The sequence below is a fragment of the Symsagittifera roscoffensis genome, chromosome 2, assembly GCF_963678635.1.
Source record: "Symsagittifera roscoffensis chromosome 2, txSymRosc1.1, whole genome shotgun sequence".
Lineage (NCBI taxonomy): Eukaryota > Metazoa > Xenacoelomorpha > Acoela > Convolutidae > Symsagittifera > Symsagittifera roscoffensis.
Genome location: NC_087063.1, coordinates 7,976,136 through 7,995,602, shown reverse-complemented (window position 1 = coordinate 7,995,602; position 19,467 = coordinate 7,976,136). Strand labels below are relative to the sequence as shown.

Below are 19,467 nucleotides of genomic sequence, written 5' to 3'. Positions count from 1 at the left end.
GCGGTGCGAAGTTCTGGTTTGCCTCGGTGTTGAAAATTTTTTGATGCGTTCCGCCGGTAATGGTGCAGGTAATTAAACTCCAAAAAATTTAGCAGCAAAATTTTTCGATCAAATTTTTATAGTTAAGATTTTCTGATGTTTTTTTTTCATGATTTGATTTTTCTCCTCTTTGTCAGAAAAAACACTGTAGGACGCCATGTCTTAATCATAGAATTTTGCTGACGGCGAAATTTTTGTAGAGAAATGTAAGCCAGATCATATTGTTTTTTGAAATGATTTCGTCGACTGATTTGAGTTTGTCAAATGGGCTTATAAGAACCATAAGTGTTCGAGAGTGACTTGAGATTATTGATTTAGTGTATTGAAAAAAAAAGAAAAATATATTCCATTTGTTACAATCATTTTTTTACGCCTGAACTCTGGCATTTATTCTTGTATTGCAAGTGGTGCGAAGTGGTCCGTCCATTAGAAATGAGTATTTTTCCCCGGCTAAAGTCGGCTAAATGTTTTTGGCTACTAAATAGACTAGTTGCTAACTGCTGCTTAGTCATCGATACTTGACTATTGGAGATTTATCTAGCACATTTGAGTTGGTTGAAAGTATCAGAGAATTGGAATTGTTGTGAAAATTGTGTACGTTTCCTTCGGTTCAATGCAAGTTTTGTTTGATTTTATTTTGAAGTCTTAAAATTTTCGGAAAAGCTTACTTTCTTTTGATTGCTCTTTTTCGACATATGAGAAGGACTTGCTTCCATGGTGTGGGGTTCTTAGCATTTTGAAGTGAAAACTATTTTCATCAAGCTTTACCCTTGCTATTAGCGAGGGTGTTGCAATCGGGTGCTTTTTTCCGTAATCGACTTCACAGATTGGTCAGTTTAGAAGGGATGGTAAATTTCACTTCTGATATGCTCAATTTCTTGAAACTTCAGATAAAACTACCATTATTTAAGTATTAATAAGGTAAAGCTCGTTTCCAGGTAGTAATTATTTGTTCAAACTGAACTTACTGAACTTATTTTGCCTAATTTCGAGAGCAGAATATATCTTTATGCCATTATCTGTTTCATTGCAGATGGGTCCTAAAATCTTTCATAATTTCATAAATTTTTCTGACAATAGTTTTGTTTTCAGCTCAACAGGAATGTCCCACAAGTTTTCACATGTCTTGCTGCTTTATTTCCGATGCCTTCAATGAGTCCGGTAAATAATTCGAATGAGTAGGTGTAGTTTTTTTGACTTTATTTCCCAGATTTTTTTCCTTGCCTTATCTTTTAAGACCATGTTTTTTGTATCGCAAGTGCTTCGACGCTCCTCTTCGCCTTTGTGTACAATTGACTGCGACGATTATCAAGAATGTAAAAAAAATCTTACTATTTTTTTAATTTGAGATTTTGTCTCTTTTTTTTCAATTTTGCTTGGCAATGTTACATACAAAAAACAGATCAAAGATTTTAAAAACAGAAACAGGAATACTGCATATCGCTGTTCCCTGACTTCTATTGCGTGTTTATCTTTTGAAGTTCTCTTTATTTTACACTTATATTGTCGGAGTAGTTTCTGTTTAATGGTTAAGAATGAGTTGCTTCAAAAATTTCTGTTGAAGTTCTAGGGAACGTACATTCGCTTCTCGGTACATAGTTTTCTCAATGCATAAATTTGATTTCCACATTTCCCTAAGCGCTGTAAGGAACTTTGATATAGGGAGGATTCTTATGGGATTGAAGTTCAGCAAAGTCTCTTACAAGAATGGGTGGGATTTGATTTTTTAAATTTTTTCTAATTCGTGATCTGAATTATTCAGCTTGTTATCGAGCGTTATCAAAGCGGAATATAGGTTTTTTTTACGGGCTAGCAACTTGTTCAACAAAATCACTTGAACCACCAAACTTCTTTATTTGGTTTTTTTGAAATGTTTTAATTTTTTTTCGACTAAGTGGCTTTACTTTAATTTTCTTTCTGCTAGCTTGCAATGCAATATTTGTGAGGTACTCAAGTAGTGCGAAGCTCCGCTTCGATTCTGTCTAAAAATCTTTCAAAATAATCCTTCTCAGTGACGAGCAAAACGGGTCCAAGAGCTTAAGTTTGTTAGACTGATTTTCATTGGAATGGATGAGCTGTCTCTACTTCTGATTTTCTCGTGTTTTTCAAACATCTTAACAATTGTTGATTGAGTTTTTGATAACTGATTTTAAAAAACCAGTTTGACAAAATGTATTGTTTTTGGCTCTGTCGTTCATAGCTTGGTTTTTTGGCGATAACTTAATATTTTTTTCATAATTTATAAGTATGAGCAGTAAAATTTCCAAGTGTTTCAAGTTTGTTTTTCAATTTCTTGTTTCCATATGCGAAAACTAATTTTTTTTATCAAGAAAGCGATCGAGCTATGGCTTTTTAAAACATTTCAAAATTTTTCATAGATTGGATCGTGCGGCGAAAATTTAGCTTTTTTCAAGCAAGCTTTTGAGACCGAGCAAAATGTTTTGAATAAATTCAAGTTTATTTTCATTGCTTGTTTCTATTTTTTTTAAAGTTTTTTCAATCAAGCGATTTAATGATGACATTTATAGCGGAATATAGGTTTTTTACGGGCTAGCAACTTGTTCAACAAAATCTTTGGAACCACCAAACTTTTTTCACTTGCACTGCATTCACGTCCTGTCATGCTCAAATTCTTGGAAATTTAATTTAAATTACCAGTCCAATGCGACTACTGACTGTTCTTTTAGGAAGTTATATCAGAACTCTTGATATTGATAATCAAGTCAGTTTTCTTGGCTTCTCCGCTAAACCTGGCCCAGAAGTAAAAACTACGCCTGAGTCGGCAAAAGTCTTTGGTTCCATACCAGGCAAATCTGTTTTTTTTTCTAAGTCAAAAGATTCCGTTTCTAAGAAATTTTTTGCCTGACGTTTGTCTGATTATGCTTTGTCAGTTTACTTTGAGCATCACAGATTTTTCTTTTCATCTAAAATATTTAAAATTTTATATACGAAAATAATAGATATTCAGAATTTCCAGAAGTTTTTTAAATAAAAAAATGCTCGGCGGGAGTCTCACCAACTTTTGTCACTTAATTTCCGCGCAACTGGTGTTTCTGAAGGATTTTAAACATCTTAACACTTGTTGATTGAGTTTTTAAGAACTGGTTAAGAATTGAGTTTTCATAGCTTGGTTTTTTGGCGATAACTTGATATTTTTTTCATAAGTTTATAAGTATGAGCAGTAAAATTTCCAAGTGTTTCAAGTTTGATTTTCAATTTCTTGTTTCAATATGCGAAAATTATTTTTTTTTATCAAGAAAGCGATCAAGCTATGACTTTTTTAAACATTTCAAAATTTGTCATACATTGGATCGTGCAGTGAAAAGTTAGCTTTTTTAAGCAAGCTTTTGAGACCGAGCAAATTGTTTTGAATAAATTCAAATTTATTGTCATTGCTTGTTTCTTTTTTTTAAAAGTTTTTTCAAACAAGCGATTAAATGATGACCATTATAGTGGAATATAGGATTTTTACGGGCTAGCAACTTGTTCAACAAAATCACTTGAACCATCAAACTTAATTCACTTCCACGGCATTCACGTGCTGTCATGCTCAAAATCTTGGAAATTTTGATTAAATTACCGGTCTAATGCGACTACTGACTGTTCTTTCAGGAAGTTATATCAGAACTCTTGATATTGATAATCAAGTCAATTTTCTTGGCTTCTCCGCCAAACCTGGCCCAGAAGTAATAACTTCGCCTGAGTCGGCAAAAGTCTTTGGTTCGATACCAGGCAGGTCTGTTTTTTTTTCCAAGTCAAAATATTCCGTTTCAAAGAAATTTTCTGCCTAACGTTTGTCTGATTATGCTTGTCAGCTTACTTTGCGCATCAGGGATTTTTCTTGTTATACAAAATATTTAAATCATTATATACGTAAACATTAGATATTCAGAACTTTTAAAAGTTTTTAAATTAAAAAAAAAATGCTCTGCGGGAGTCTCACTAACTTTTGTGACTTAATTTCCGCTCAACTAATGTGTCTGAATGATTTTAAACATCGTAACACTTGTTGATTGAGTTTTTAAGAACTGGTTAAGAATTGAGGTTTCATAGCTTGGTTTTTTGGCGATAACTTAATATTTTTTTCATAAGTTTATAAGTATGAGCAGTAAAATTTCCAAGTGTTTCAAGTTTGTTTTTCAATTTCTTGTTTCCATATGCCTCAAGAAAGCGATCGAGCTATGATTTTTTAAAACATTTCAAAGTTTGTCTTAGATTGGATCGTGCAGCGAAAAGTTAGATTTTTTTCAAGCAAGCTTTTGTGACCGAGCAAAATGTTTTGAACAAATTCAAATTTATTGTCATTGCTTGTTTCTTTTTTTTAAAAGTTTTTTCAAACAAGCGATTAAATGATGACCATTATAGTGGAATATAGGATTTTTACGGGCTAGCAACTTGTTCAACAAAATCACTTGAACCATCAAACTTAATTCACTTCCACGGCATTCACGTGCTGTCATGCTCAAATTCTTGGAAATTTTGATTAAATTACCGGTCTAATGCGACTACTGACTGTTCTTTCAGGAAGTTATATCAGAACTCTTGATATTGATAATCAAGTCAATTTTCTTGGCTTCTCCGCCAAACCTGGCCCAGAAGTAATAACTTCGCCTGAGTCGGCAAAAGTCTTTGGTTCGATACCAGGCAGGTCTGTTTTTTTTTTCCAAGTCAAAATATTCCGTTTCAAAGAAATTTTCTGCCTAACGTTTGTCTGATTATGCTTGTCAGCTTACTTTGCGCATCAGGGATTTTTCTTGTTATACAAAATATTTAAATCATTATATACGTAAACATTAGATATTCAGAACTTTTAAAAGTTTTTAAATTAAAAAAAAAAATGCTCTGCGGGAGTCTCACTAACTTTTGTGACTTAATTTCCGCTCAACTAATGTGTCTGAATGATTTTAAACATCGTAACACTTGTTGATTGAGTTTTTAAGAACTGGTTAAGAATTGAGGTTTCATAGCTTGGTTTTTTGGCGATAACTTAATATTTTTTTCATAAGTTTATAAGTATGAGCAGTAAAATTTCCAAGTGTTTCAAGTTTGTTTTTCAATTTCTTGTTTCCATATGCCTCAAGAAAGCGATCGAGCTATGATTTTTTAAAACATTTCAAAGTTTGTCTTAGATTGGATCGTGCAGCGAAAAGTTAGATTTTTTTCAAGCAAGCTTTTGTGACCGAGCAAAATGTTTTGAACAAATTCAAGTTTATTGTCATTGCTTGTTTCTATTTTTTAAAATTTTTTTCAAACAAGCGATTAAATGATGACACTTTAAAGTTTTGAAAGCTGTTTCATGATGCGTCTTGTTTCACGAAACTTTTTTTAAAGCAAGCTATAAATAATTTGGATTATTTCAAGTTGTTATTATAGCTTGACTACTTTGCGTTTTTTATAATCAGCGACTGAGCGAAGAAGTTTTTGAATATTTCAAATTGTTTCACAGCGTAAAAGTTTTTCGAGGAAGCTGATTAGGAAAAGCCTTTTGATGAGTTTTGAAATGTTTCCATAGCTTGAACTTGTTGGGGATTATTGAAGTTTTTTTCAAGCCAAGTTATGTGTCTGAGCTGTAAAACTGTAAAGTATTTCAAGTTTTTCCCTTTTGCGAATCAGTTAGCGAAAAGCTTAGGTTTTTCGAATCAGGCGTTTGAACAAAAATTGAATTATTTCAATTTGTTCTTATAGCTCGAAACTAATTGACAAAAGCGAGTTTTTTCGTGCAAGCGATTCAGCAATGAATCTTTCAAGTATATCAAGTTTATTTTCACACCGTTAATCGTAAAAAGTCGGTTAAAAGCTTAAGTTGAGCCTAAAAACTTGTTTTAAATTTCTTCATAGCGTATATCGGTCCTTAAAAAATCTGAATTTCGGTTTCGCTAGTTTTAAAATAGAAAATTTTCAAGAAAAAAACTTGACAGGTGCTGTCCAGCTCTGAAAATGAAAGTTCTATATCATTCCTAATTGAAATTTTTTTTTACTTTTTTTAGACTTTTAGCTGAAAGATCGCTCGTCAGAATTACACATTATGACAGCTGAAACATGGCATTCATTTTACAATACATAAGACTTGGAGGAAAAAAAATAAAACACACAAAAGTACGAAAAAGCGATAAAATTTAAGAACCAATTCAATAATGACAATGATCCATTTAGCAATGTAAGTTCAAATCTGGAAATGGAAATAATTCTGACATTTTAAAACAAATTGTCCAGACATTTGGCCTTTTGACATAATGAAGCTCTGATCAAATATGCAATTTATTCAAATTTTCCGGCAAATCAAACGCAAAACTTTTTTGCCGGGCGATTTTCAAGATCTCTTTCTCTATTATCTTAGAGAGTTTTTTCGCAACTTGCGCTCTTGACATTCAAATCTGTTCATCGCACATTGAATTAAAATAACAAATTTAACTCAAATTTTAATCAAAATCTTGCAGTACTTTTAATGGATAGATACGTTTTCTTTCAATCAAGCTTCACTTTTAATTGTCCTGCACAGGATGGGTTTCGATCACTATTTAAACAAAACTGCTCCTATCAGGACGAAGCCCGACTGCTTTTTAAGGTCTATGGAGCAGTATTAACATGAAAAAGTAAATAAATTAAATTAAAACGAAAAAACAATTGTTTTTAAATTTGAGGTTTTTTGCTGAATTCATCCCCGCACACGCCATATAAAGAAGATGAAAGTGATACATTTGGCTCCTAGTCATAAATCAATTATGGGAAATAAGCTTCCTTCAACCAATTTGGACATTAATGCTTTTTGAAAGATATAAAAAATTGCGTCAAAACTGGCCAGTTAAAAATTCGAATTTTGTCTGAAGAAAAAAAACCATCCCGAGCACGAAATTTCCGTGACTTTCGTTACGAAAGTCGGAACAAAAATCAATCGCTCTGGTTCAGTAGTTTGGCAGGAGAAGAATAACCAGCAAATCGACTCGCAATCACATACAAACGCAGGCTCGCGCCTACGCACACTTAAGAGATCTATCATATGCATAGCTAAAATTATCTGTGTCGAGACAAGTTTCACAATTTTGGTTTGTAGACAAATTTGAAACCTTGGCCGGTCAACGTGGTTTCAAATCGGTCTGCCAACTGTTACCCAGTTCAAGTTTGACCAGGCAAATGTCCAAACTACAATTTTGTCATAAAGTAATTCTATAGTAGCGTGAATATTCAACATGTGACACATTTTTTTAAGAATCTACACTTGAGAATCAATATACTTTCGAAAACAACCACAAAATTATTCGAAAAAAACAGTATGAGTTGTGGCTGTTTTGAGTTTGCATGCACATTAAAGTTTGGAGTTCAGCCTTTGAAGACTTAGAGCAGAATGTTTTCTAGTCTCTATTTGAATTAGTTGCAAAGCTTCTGTAAAGTTTCTACTCAGCCCCATGTTGATTTTATTTGGATCCATTTTGCTTCCAGAGACTAGTTGTCCCAGACTTGTTTCCCAAATTATAATATATCATGCATGCAATTGTTCAGAGACCTTTCTGCAAAGTGTTCTGGTATAGGTATAATTTGAAAAGAAAGTTGCATAGTTCTTATCTGGAAATCCACCTAAATTTATCCAAACAATATGCTTAACTTCTACAACATACAAGCACGGTTATGTTTCTAAGAAAGCTACAAATATAAATAACTGAAATCTGAATGAGCGAGAAATGGCTTCTTAAAGGCTTATAATTGAATTTTTTAAAATCAAAATGTGGAGTAAAATCGAAGAAATTTTACAGAAAACTTCACAAGTGAACGATCTGTACTTGCATTTCAAACAGCAAATTTCTGCGATTCATGGTTACTATAAACAAATCTTATCAGGTTGATAGCTCCAAAAAGTTGAGCTTAAGTTGGTAGGATTATAACACAGTTTAGGTTCTGGCAGAAACGAATTGGGACTCTGTAATGTTGGGAACCGAATTTCTCAACCCGATTCATTCCTTTTGCCTTGAAGTTATACGCTGTTGATAGCAGCCAAAATAGCGCACAATTCAAGAAAAATAAGCGTCCATAGTATGCCATTTTTAGAAAATAATAACAAAGTTCCACGTGATTACAAAACAGTCTTGGAAATGTGTGGGTTTGGCACATGCGCTTGAAGCGCTGGCCATGTTTAAAGTTCTAAATTCATAAGTAAAGGGTTGTTTGGTTTCAGCTTTCACAGAATTTCAGTGTTTCAATTCAATTCACAGTTGGATTAGATTTCACTTGATTTGGTTGGAGCAGTTCTGGTAAGTAAATATCTTTTCTTAAATCGTGTCTCTGCGCAACAAGGGGGTTATCGGAACGCAAAGTGGCTCGACCCCGACGACCCGACCTTAACGAACCCGAACTTTAATTTCAAAAATAATAATAGAAATTGGGCATGGTGGCTTAATAATAATAAATAAAAACGCCCAGAATATCGCTGAAGTATATTACCAGTTACAAATTTGAACTTTAAAAAATTTTCTTTGATCTTGCCAATTTACTTCGCAGAAGAAAACACGTTTTTACTTTTTTGCTAATGGAAGTTTCCTCTTTAGAATGGCATAATAAAAACACTTTTCTAATTACAAATAGCAGTTTTAAATGTCACAAGTATTATTATCAAAATAGGCACAAAAGAAAAAGGCAAAAGTCTGCATCAAAATGAAACGATTGCTTCAACGAGATTCGACAGAAAACGACTTCAGAGAATTACGAAATCTGTCACCGAACGCGTTTCTCAGTCATGCGCCGACGAACTCCGAGGCTGCTCGGATAATAACCGAACATGCGACGAATGGCGTAAACAGTTCGAAAAAACATGGCAAAAGCACCAATCAATCTAGGAAGCAAGACGACAAAAATTACCCGTCAGGAATAGGGAGCTCAAATTTCTACTCAAGGACACTGTCGACTCAAGCAATTCAATCGAACCCCAATTCGTCGCAGAAAAAACAACAAAATAATAAAGGCGGTGCAAAAAAGGTCAGAATCGTTCAAAATTCTCAAAATTCAGGAGCATCTTCGTCGCAAAGCTCAATCGCTCAAGTTGTTCACGCTGTTAGCAACCAAGCGGTTATTAATAACTCGCTACCAAGCTTAAGTGATTTGGCATCAATAGATAATACTCTAGTAAACAATCGATTGAGGCCCGCAACTTTGAATCCCGACCCGCCGAGTGGGAACTTCGGTTATATGAATGATAATTCGAATAACGAAGACTGCACAATGAACATGTATCCTTCAGATTTAGATGCCACGTTTTACGAGGTAATGGATTATGCAACGGGTTTTAACGCAACGCATGCAGTTGCGACCTCTAGCGGTGAAAACTTGCAGCACTATTCGGCGGTTTCTAATTACGAAAACTTGGAAATGTGTAGTGGACAAAATGGAGAAGTTTTACATAACGGAGAAATTTTACAAACGGATGAAAACGGTTATGTTATTTCGGGTCACAATTTTGTTACTTATGCGAACCACGGGCCTTCGTGTGACGATTGCGGGAAACCTTGTCAGTGTTCGGAAGAAGCGCACGCTTCGGGCTACGGGTGCTTCTCGTCGGCTGGTACACCATCTAACTTCGTCTCGTCATTCGCCGACACGACATCAAACTCAGCTTCTGATTCGGAAAACACGAGGCTGGAAATAGCTCTCGGATCTGTGGACTCACCAGGTAAGCAGGACAGGATCGATAATAAACATACTATATACTACTATCCTGCTTACGGGGGGTTGTTACGCCTCCCCTCAGGGATTCGACCCCCTCACCAACCAAAGCGTCACCTCTTTCGTATTTTTTATGACATGCATTTTAGGCCACCCAACCCTAAAGTTTTAGGCCACCCAAGGCGTCTTCGGTGCCAATGTATACTTATTTTGAAGGGGAGTGCGCGCCAAAAAAAACGCTGTTTTTCAAAATTTTCCAAAAAGTGCCCAAAAACGGCATTTTTGAAATGTTTTTTTTTCTTCAAAAAATTGTCTGTTGCGCAAAATTCAAAATGTTTGGTCAAAATATGGTCTTTATAGTTTACTGGGAGCGCTCGGAAAAAATCAATTTGGTCGCCTAAAGAAAGGTTGACAAAATTTTTGAAAAGTTATTGATAATGCGCACCACCCTCGAAAAAATTGTAGATCGGTCCCTGAAGACACGTTAAAAAGTATATGTATATACTATATCCTACTAAGTCACGGTCTTTTTTTGCACTTCTGCAATATCATCATTAAAAAAGTCAAAATTAAAATTCGATATAATTTTGAAAAAATCTTAGTTTTTGAATTATTTTACTAATTTTACCTCAACTTTGTTGCGCTCACCTTGGTTGTTATCCTAACAAAAACCATAATATGATAAAAAGTTATTAAATTTAGATTGTATTTTAATATTTGTAATTTAATGTTGATTGTAATTCCTGGGATTGAGTAGATAAGACTTTCTCAATGTTTCTTTAGATTTGAGTTCAGAGATTCATCTGAATTAGACGAGCCAAGTAGCTCTTATGACTAGGACCATAGATGTGTGCTTTTAATAATTTTTGGAGATATGATTGTTGTGATACGTACATTCAAATTAAGATCTTGGATCGTGTTTTGGAACCCTAATATGTATCCAGATATGTGGTTTACTTTCAAGATTTAACCTCATAAGCAAACTTCAATAGCAACGAACTTTTTTCTGAATCAAGATATTTTCTCATACTAGTGTTGCAAAACAGGTATCCAATCTTTTACCGGATCTTCATGCATGTAGCATTTAAGTTTCAATTAGTTAATTGCCCAATAGATCATTTTTTGTTGAATTATAGGAAACGACGATTCATATGGTCGAGGAGAGGGGGATGGAGAGGGAAAGAGTCAGCCTCTGATCATCAACGGCAGAATAGTGGAGTGTGTAGTGTGTGGTGATAAGAGTAGTGGCAAGCACTACGGACAGTTCACATGCGAAGGTGAGAGAGTTAATAATAATTACGAAGGTGAGAGAGTTAACGGGTACTTTATTACTCTATTACAATGGTCTGGGGTTCGAGTCCCGGCGGGAGCTTCTTTTTCGGTATGTTTGCAATCGATTTTTTTCCCGAAAACAAAGGTAATTAGATCAATAATAGGGCTCCTAAATTGTTTTTTGATTGCTGTATTCATAGCTCATCTTATTATGCTTGCTGGTCTATTTACTCTTCTGTAGGCCGAAATACCCTTTGAAAACATCTTCACGCATTTGTAATTTTATTTTTTTACACTTGTTACACTTGTCTTTATTGTAAACGAAAACTAAACCTATTTTTTACATGCCTTTTGATTAAAGCTTATCAACTGCCAGGTTCTTTCCGACTTAGCGTGGAGGTAACGCTCTCGCCTTTGCACTCTATGGTCAGGGTTTGAGTCCCTGCCGGAGCTTGTTTTTTTTTCAGTATGTTGGCAATCGAATTTTTCGGTAAAAACTGAATTGTCGGACTATGGTTCGTTGGCTTCTGTTTTGTCGCCTTAGTTGCCACACCAATGATTTGTTTTTTCGAGCGTGAAGCAATTTTCATTGCAGTTTCAAGTGTCGCTGATGTAAACTCCTGTAAATTGTTATTTTACTTACCAATTTGACTGGTATATTTTCCGTCTTTTTTTTCACGTAGATTTTTTTTCGGCCAAAATGATTTCGGCTCGTGTTGTCGGCTTAGGAGTTTTTGTATCGGTTTAAGGGTACAAAATGATTTATTTTGTTATAAGTTTAAATAAATCCGGACGATTGTTGTATAGAAGTTTCAAATTCAAACAATTTCATCGCTCTAAGTTTTTTCTATGAAAATAATTTACTTTGTTTATTTTTTGTTTTGTCGGTTTAGAGTGACATTCCTTTGCTGAACTATGAACTTTCACGCCTTGATTTCACATCTTGTTATCTAAACTTTTGATTTCTGTATACATTTGTAAAGATAACAAAAATTTAATTAAATTTAACTTTCGAAATGGCGTTTTGAACTGAAAGAATTCAAAGCTATCAGTTTTTTTTAATCGTAGTGAATGCTCGGAAACCACTAAAAGATTGTTAAATTCAAGTGATTGTTTTGTGATTCTCGTCGGTCAGTTTTTCTGAATTTGAATTTTTCGTATTTCCAAAAGAAAATTGAGGATACTTTTTATGTTTTTTTTTTCGATTTAGATGCTTTCATACCACTTTCTATTTGGTAGCCTGCAATGCTACGCTTCCGTTGTTTTTCGCTGTGGTAACATATGCAATTTTTATCTGAAAACTTGCATATGTTACCACAATTTGTATCTTAAACAGGTTATTTTATGATTCATGCGAGAGTTGTCATTGATCACTGATAAGGTTGGTTTTTCAAACGAGAATCGAGACTCGAGTTAAATATTTTGATCGGTATGGTTTCCACAAACATCATTATTCAAAATTGGCAAAACTCATTGAGCGAAAGCCAACATAACTTACCTTTTTTTTGTTTGCAAACCGTTTTTTTTTTCTCGTAGAAGTCAACAACAAATCACGATTTTAGTAAATCAGTTTTGTTATGATGTTGTTTGGTTCATATTAAAAAGTTTTTTTTTCTTAGGATGCAAGAGTTTCTTCAAGAGGTCTGTTCGGCGTGGTCTGAGTTATGCTTGCAGGAGCAACGGATTATGTCCAGTGGACCAGCAGAACAGGAACCAGTGCCAGGGCTGCCGACTGGCAAAGTGCATGCAAGTGGGCATGAGGAAGGAAGGTCCGTGCACAAAGTTCAATTGAACGACCGAAATTTTAACCGATAAAGCTAACTGGTTTTATGCCAAAAAAAAATCAACGAATCAGCTCCCGTTGGAAAATTTTTTTTTTAGGGAGCTGTAGTTTTGTTTTCCTAGAAGCAGCACGCGGAAAACCTATCTAAAATGTGATTTTTACCATGATTAAAATTGCAATACAAGCTTTTGTTCGAGCTACAGATTTTAATTGATAGTTTTTTTCTCGTTTTAGCCGTGCAACGCGGACGCATTTTGGCATCGCCCAGTCCACGCCCTCTTCAATTGACGTCCTCAAACTACCAGGATCCGAACTCACCGCACCGATACCACCCCCAGAACCAGATAAACCAGCATGTGCCATCATCGACATCATCTTCGCAACACCTCGCGATGTTCAATCGGGGATCCAACATGTCCAGGTCGATGTCATCGTCAGACCATAATAGTTTAAACAGTCCATACTATGGGCATCAAAACGGGGCCATGAATGGTTCTCCGATTCGAAATGAGCGCCAGGCTTATCATCGGCAAGAAATGGACCACCAAAGGCGCTTGGAGTGCAATAGCCCCCTGGAAAGTGATTCGGGGTTGTCGAATGGGAGAAGTTTGAACCCTGGTCTGGTGTATGGAAATTATTCAGACTTGGTCTCAATGTTGCTTAAAGCTGAACCACCAACAGGTTTTTAATTTGCCACTTATAAAAATACAGCTCAGATAAATGCATGCTGTACTAGTTAAATTTTTTGCAAATATTTTACACTGCTTATCGAATTTATATTGCTAATAGCTTAACTCAATTTTTCTTTCAGCTTGCACGAGGTTCAATCAATCGTGCTCACCATCTGGGCTAACATCACCTTCAAAATCAGGCCAGGGCCAACTTTCTAAAACGCCAATCCAAAGTAACCACGGGGGGTCTTCTGTCATCAGGGGTGGGGACGAGTGTGGACGTGGCCACTCAGTTGAGACTGTCTGCGAGATGGCTGCTCGGTTGCTCTTTTGTGCGGTCCAATGGGCGAGCAGCATTCCCTACTTCCCACAGCTTCCATTGAACGACCAAGTTGCACTGCTAAGGTCAGTTACAAATTAAGTTCTGTAATTTCGCACCAATTAACTTCATTTTGCACATATCAAGTCCAGTCAGAAATGCTGAATTAAGCTTCATTTTTCCAACTTTTGCATTTTTCGCCAATAATTGCCATTTTTTTTAAATCCAGCTAACCGGAATAAAAACTTAGACGCTCGTGTGTACTGCTACATCTGCAAGCGTTCACAAAATGTTGTCAAATTGCTCCTATCTATCAAACATTTAACTTTTTGATTTGAAATATTTCAGGTTAACTTGGAGCGAAATGTTTGTTTTGAACGCGGCACAATGCTACCTTCCTCTAATTAGTTTATCACAAAACAACAACAACATTTCGTCAACTTCATCAAACCAAACAAGTATTCCGAACAAGAGAACCAACAACATCAGCAACTCATCGAGTAATGGAACCTCTAAACATACCAATGGAACCACTTCTCAGAACAACACTAAGCAGGACTCTCACTCCTCATTGGCTGAGAAAAAGGAGCTGTTGTCCAATCAGATTCGACTTCTAGAGGAACAGGTGGAGAAACTACAGAATTTGAATGTGGATGATGCAGAGTACAGTTGTCTCAAATGTATTGTGCTCTTCACACCTGGTGAGTGTTCGGAACTGCCTTGAAAGAAGCGGCTCTGAGGTGGTTAGGGTCTCGGCTTCTCAGTCGAAAGGCCTTAGGTTAGAGTCTTTGATCCATCCCACGCTAACCAAGTTCCTACCCAAAGCCGATCATCGCAATGGCTTTCGCCCGTTGTATTTTTAAAAATTGCCCCCGGTCCTTCTCAATGAAAGACCAGCCATCATGTTCAGCATGACCGTTGCATTCAACCAACACAGCTTTTTCAACTCTTGAATTTTTATCAGCGACGGTTTTAACTAACAAAGGCCTCCAAATAGGACATCGATATGGAAATCCATTGTACCCTCCTGGTTCTCCTTCATGGTACTGGCGTAGCGGGAAGCCTAATTAAGTCGTTGTCAAATTTTCTAAGTGCGCCTCAATCAAAACTATGTTCAGATACGCCTTGTGAAAATCTAGGATTTTCTGTACAAGCGTCCCTAAGGGCTCAATTTTAACATCAGCCCTTTTAACACATGCGAGCTTTATTGAACGTAGTGTAATGGTACGACTATTCTGTTTTTCTAACCTTAGTCGCAAATATGGGACACTTTTGCGGTATTTGGTAACATGTGCTTTGACACTCGATAGGTAATATCTTAACACAATTGACGCATTTTGATTCATCAAATGAACTGAAAAAAAGCTTCTGGTTCCAAACAGCAGTGCATTGAAAAATATCATTTGAGAAATTTTCATGCTCAATATATTTAGCATTTTTTTGAATACATAATTTATGCAATCGGGTGCTAGATTTTTTTCCCGTAAATAACTTTAGGCACGAGTGGTCAAGTAGAAATGGTAAACTTCAGCCATGTTCAGTTTCAGTCATGCTCAATTTCTTGAATATTCAAATAAAACTAACTTCTTTCATGCAGTAAATAGGTGTAGTCCGTTTCCGGTATTAGTTTATTTTCAAATAAATCTCTTAAAAATATTGATTTTTTTTCGGACTAGTGGTTTTCGGCCTAGTTTCCATCGGTTCCTTTCCCCTTGTTTTAAAATGAAATTCACTTTTTATTTGGTACTATTTTTTGCTTTTTTTTGTTACAAATGGATTTCATTTTGATTTTGAATTTTTTGAACTCCTGTTGAAAATTTGTAACTTGTCTCTTTACCAAGTCTGATTTTAAATACTTTTATTTTTTATATAGTTTTTTTTTCAATTAAACGGTTTCAGCGTATTGTTTGTGGCATAAAGAACTTAAATTGGGTTTTTTGGACAAAAATTCCTGTTCGACAAAATTAGATATTATTACACTTGCGAGTGTTGTGAAATCGGGAACAAGACTTTCCAGGAAACACATTTTCTTACACGTTTTAATTTTCTTCAACTTGCTTTTTTATTGAACGTTTACAACCCTCTGGCTCCTGGCCACTTGGCCTAGAGGTAAAGTGGCCGCTTTTGCACCCTAAGGTCTGGGGTTCCACTCTCGGCCGACCTTGTGTTTTTCAATATATTTGCATTTGAAAAATTTTTTTTGTTAAAACTGAATTGTCGGTCTTCCGCTATTCTGCTAAAAATTGTTTTCGGCTTAAGTACCACATCAACAATGCAAGTGCCAGCGCAAGAGTTGTTTTTTGTAGATTCAGGAAGGTGGACGTGAAACTTCTCATGTTTTTTCAAAATCATTTTGTTTATCGGCTCAACAGGTGTCTGCTCAAAGATTGCGGCTGAGTTGCAATATCACTTATTATTCTTTTCTTGTGCTGTAGGCAAATTCTTTTGGAGTTGAAAGTGCAAGTGTCTCAGGTGGCACTTAAAACAGTGAAGATTTTTTATGAAATCATGTTTGTTCTGCTTAAATTGTGTCTGCTCAAAGATTGCCGGCTTTGTCCATATTGTGGCTTCATTCTTTTCAAATTATTACATGCAAAAGTAGTATCTAGGGCTTTCGTTTATTATACAAGTTTTACATTTATTTCAATTTATTTCTTGTGCCCATTTTGCTGCATAGCATTGGCAATTTTTTAGCATATGCAGCTGCTTAATTAGCATATGCAGCTGCACTAATTTCGTAGCTTTTGCAGCTGCTAGTGTTAATAAATTGTCTGGAGCTCGTGGCACAGATGCGAGGACGAGGACTGTAAATATTTTACTCGTAATAATTGTTTCAAAAGATCATGTCTGCCACAGCAAAATGTTTTCTTTCAAAGGAACATTTTTACCTTTTCTTCATTTCATTCTATAGTGCTGCTTTTTGTAGTATTTTCGCTAGTGTCTGCGAACCGCAGCTTCGCCTCTGTGCATGTTCTTATGTCCATAACCCACCCCTAAACCCCCAATGGGGTGTAAAACTGCTACCGCACGCGGACGATTTTCACCCTTTTGTCCACTCCAGCAACAATTTTACGGCCTCATCAATCATATTCAAATTTAAAACCAAGATACAGAAGTTTTTTTTACCTCAATGTCTCTTGCTTTTTACAATTGTCAAGCTTTTTTCCTCTTTTAACACAACTTTAACGCCGATCCGACAGTGGAAAGAATAATAACGCAAGTCTGCTCCCCGAGAAAGTTACCAAGTTACTAGGTGTCGTCTTCGATCCATCCCTAAACGTTGCTTAGTATTGCTAGTGCGCATCTAAAAGAAACGCGCGAATGATATTGACCCTGAAGGCTCTATCCCAATAATTTTGGAGCCAGTCCAAACTTTACTTAGTCAATCCCAGCCCTGCCTGGTCCCACGCTCCCAGTAAAAAATCTTTGAACAAGCTGCAAATAGATTATTGTGCCTGCTTTCTTCGTTTTTACAGAAAACAAAAAGATGAGCACAATAGAAAATTTGCATTTGGATTGCTTTACCTTTTAATTTGGAACTCCGCTATATACTGTTGTCGCAGTTTGTCATCAAATTTTCCGTTTCACCGATACTGCTACTATAAAATCATCATTATCCTAAACACCTTGGGAATATTCGCCCTTCCCTGCTTGACTTATTTGTCCCCGAAAAAAATCATTACCAAATCCAAAACTAGTACTTTCACGCCTTCTAACATTTTAATGAACAAAAATGTTTTTTGTTTTTGTTAACAGCTATATTTTGCTTTAAAGCAGTCAAATGCATATAGTGTTAGCGAGGCCATATCAGAAGCACCACCCCTAAAGTTTTTGCCCCCAGACCACTTGTTTTGTACCCGACCAAAGAGTCCTTCCCTCATTCCACTAAAAGAAACCTACCTCAGTTGAGATCTGGGAACAGCCCACTTCTCAATTGGTACCTGAATAGTATTGACTCCAACGTCCTCTCAAAGTGCCCCCACTTTCCTCTTCCCATCTCACTCTTCCCATTTCCATTGTTCCCATTCCCAGAACACCACTTTTTCAACCCCACTAGACTTCTGGCTTCTTCCCACCGAAGATGCGACATTTCTTGGGCTTAGTTTGAGCTTGTTGGATGCATCCATTGGGGGAATTAATTAACAATAACAAAAGTCGATGGTTTGAACCTCACTATGATCCGTGATCGTTGCTTGAATGTAAGGCAGCATTGTCCAGAATAAAATTGTTTTTCTCTGGCATGTATTTCCTAGCCAGAGGCACAATAGTGCTTCTACGTAAAAAATTGAAAAACGCTTGTATGATGCCTTCTGCAGAAACTGTCTGATTATTACCTAACAAAAACGCATTAGCACGACACGCGAAGGAACCTCAAGACTCTTTCGATGAATTTAAAATCTTAGCAGCAGTTAGTTCGAAAGCTGTTTCAAAAGTTTGAAAAGGGCTTAGTAAATATTATTTTAAGCTAATTTTAAACGAATGCCTTAAAAGATTGCCTTAAAAGAAGTGCCTCTTGAATCTGAATAACAAAGTATTCGATTGTTGCGTTTTTTTTTCTCTAGACCTTGGAGCTGTTTATTTGTTTCTTTCTTGGATTCTAATCACTTCTAATTACCCTTGCGATAAGCAAGGGCATGCTCAAGGGTACTACAGTTTTTTCCATTAATCAACTTCGTTCACAGGACTCATTTCATGAAATAATTCATCTCCTGGTTTCTCTGCCGGAAATACTACAACAGACATTGTTTAAACATGCTAGCATTATCAATGCCCGTTCTATTCGAAAATTGCTTTTTTTTGCAGTTTATTAGGTTTCGACTCTTATGTTTTTTGGCTTATTGGCCTTATTTCGCGCCGTTTTATGAGCAAAAAAAAAACGTTTTTGTGTGCATATGCGTGTATTCATAACTTAAACAGCTGTAGCAACTTTTTTTTAGTTTATAGGTCTTTTTAAAACAGTTCTCGACTTGAAGGGTTGCTGCTCAGGTATTTTTCCACTTGGCAAGTTTTCTTCTACTGCTACTTTTACCTTTTATTGTCTTGGTCTGTTTTGTTTTCTGAAAACTAGTATAATTTATTTTGATAGATCTGTTTTTGCGACATTTTTAAACTTATTCAATTTAGCAGCTTTTTTTGATTTGTATTGCAAGTGGTGCGAAGCTCAGCTTCTGCCCTGTGCTGATCGTCCTTTCAAAACTCTCTGTATTTCTATAATTATGATTTGATTTCTCGTTATGTAGTTGTTGTACTGTATAACAGAAAAAGTCCTTCAAAAACACTTGTTTTTTTTTCAGACGCAGCTGAGCTGAGCGACGACAGTCACATTGAATCAATCCAAGAGAAAGCGACTCTAGCGTTGGAAGAGTACATCAGTCTAACCTACCCGGACCAGCAGGGCCGAATGGGTAAACTGCTCCTTCGTCTACCCGCCCTTCGAAGTATCGGAGCGCCTGTAGTTGAACATATGTATTTCGAACGACTTGTGGGCAAAACTGCAATTGATACGTTGATTAAAGATATGTTACTGTCGGGTACGAACTATAACTGGGGACCATAACAACCTTTAAAAAGCTTTTTTTTTCTGCCAATTATTTTTCTAATTTCGCCATCATTCGCATCTTTACGATTGCTTTTTTTTTCTGTCGGGTACGAACTATAACTGGGGACCATAACAACCTTTAAAAAGCTTTTTTTTTCTGCCAATTATTTTTCTAATTTCGCCATCATTCGCATCT

General features: G+C 35.9%; 2 protein-coding genes across 2 annotated transcripts in view; one reads left to right on the top strand and one right to left on the bottom strand.

The window, feature by feature from the left end:
- Positions 1–19,467, bottom strand: part of LOC134840114 (prefoldin subunit 2-like) — a 463,905-nt gene that overhangs the window by 304,478 nt on the left and 139,960 nt on the right. The gene's annotated exons all lie outside the window — the stretch shown is intronic.
- LOC134839009 (orphan steroid hormone receptor 2-like) lies at positions 8,185–19,303 on the top strand. Its single transcript, XM_063854390.1, has 8 exons — positions 8,185–8,282; positions 8,650–9,694; positions 10,824–10,964; positions 12,579–12,728; positions 12,977–13,423; positions 13,554–13,818; positions 14,081–14,433; positions 19,027–19,303. The coding sequence occupies exons 2-8, from the start codon at positions 8,683–8,685 to the stop codon at positions 19,287–19,289; spliced, it is 2,631 nt and encodes an 876-aa protein (XP_063710460.1). The 5' UTR covers positions 8,185–8,282; positions 8,650–8,682; the 3' UTR covers positions 19,290–19,303.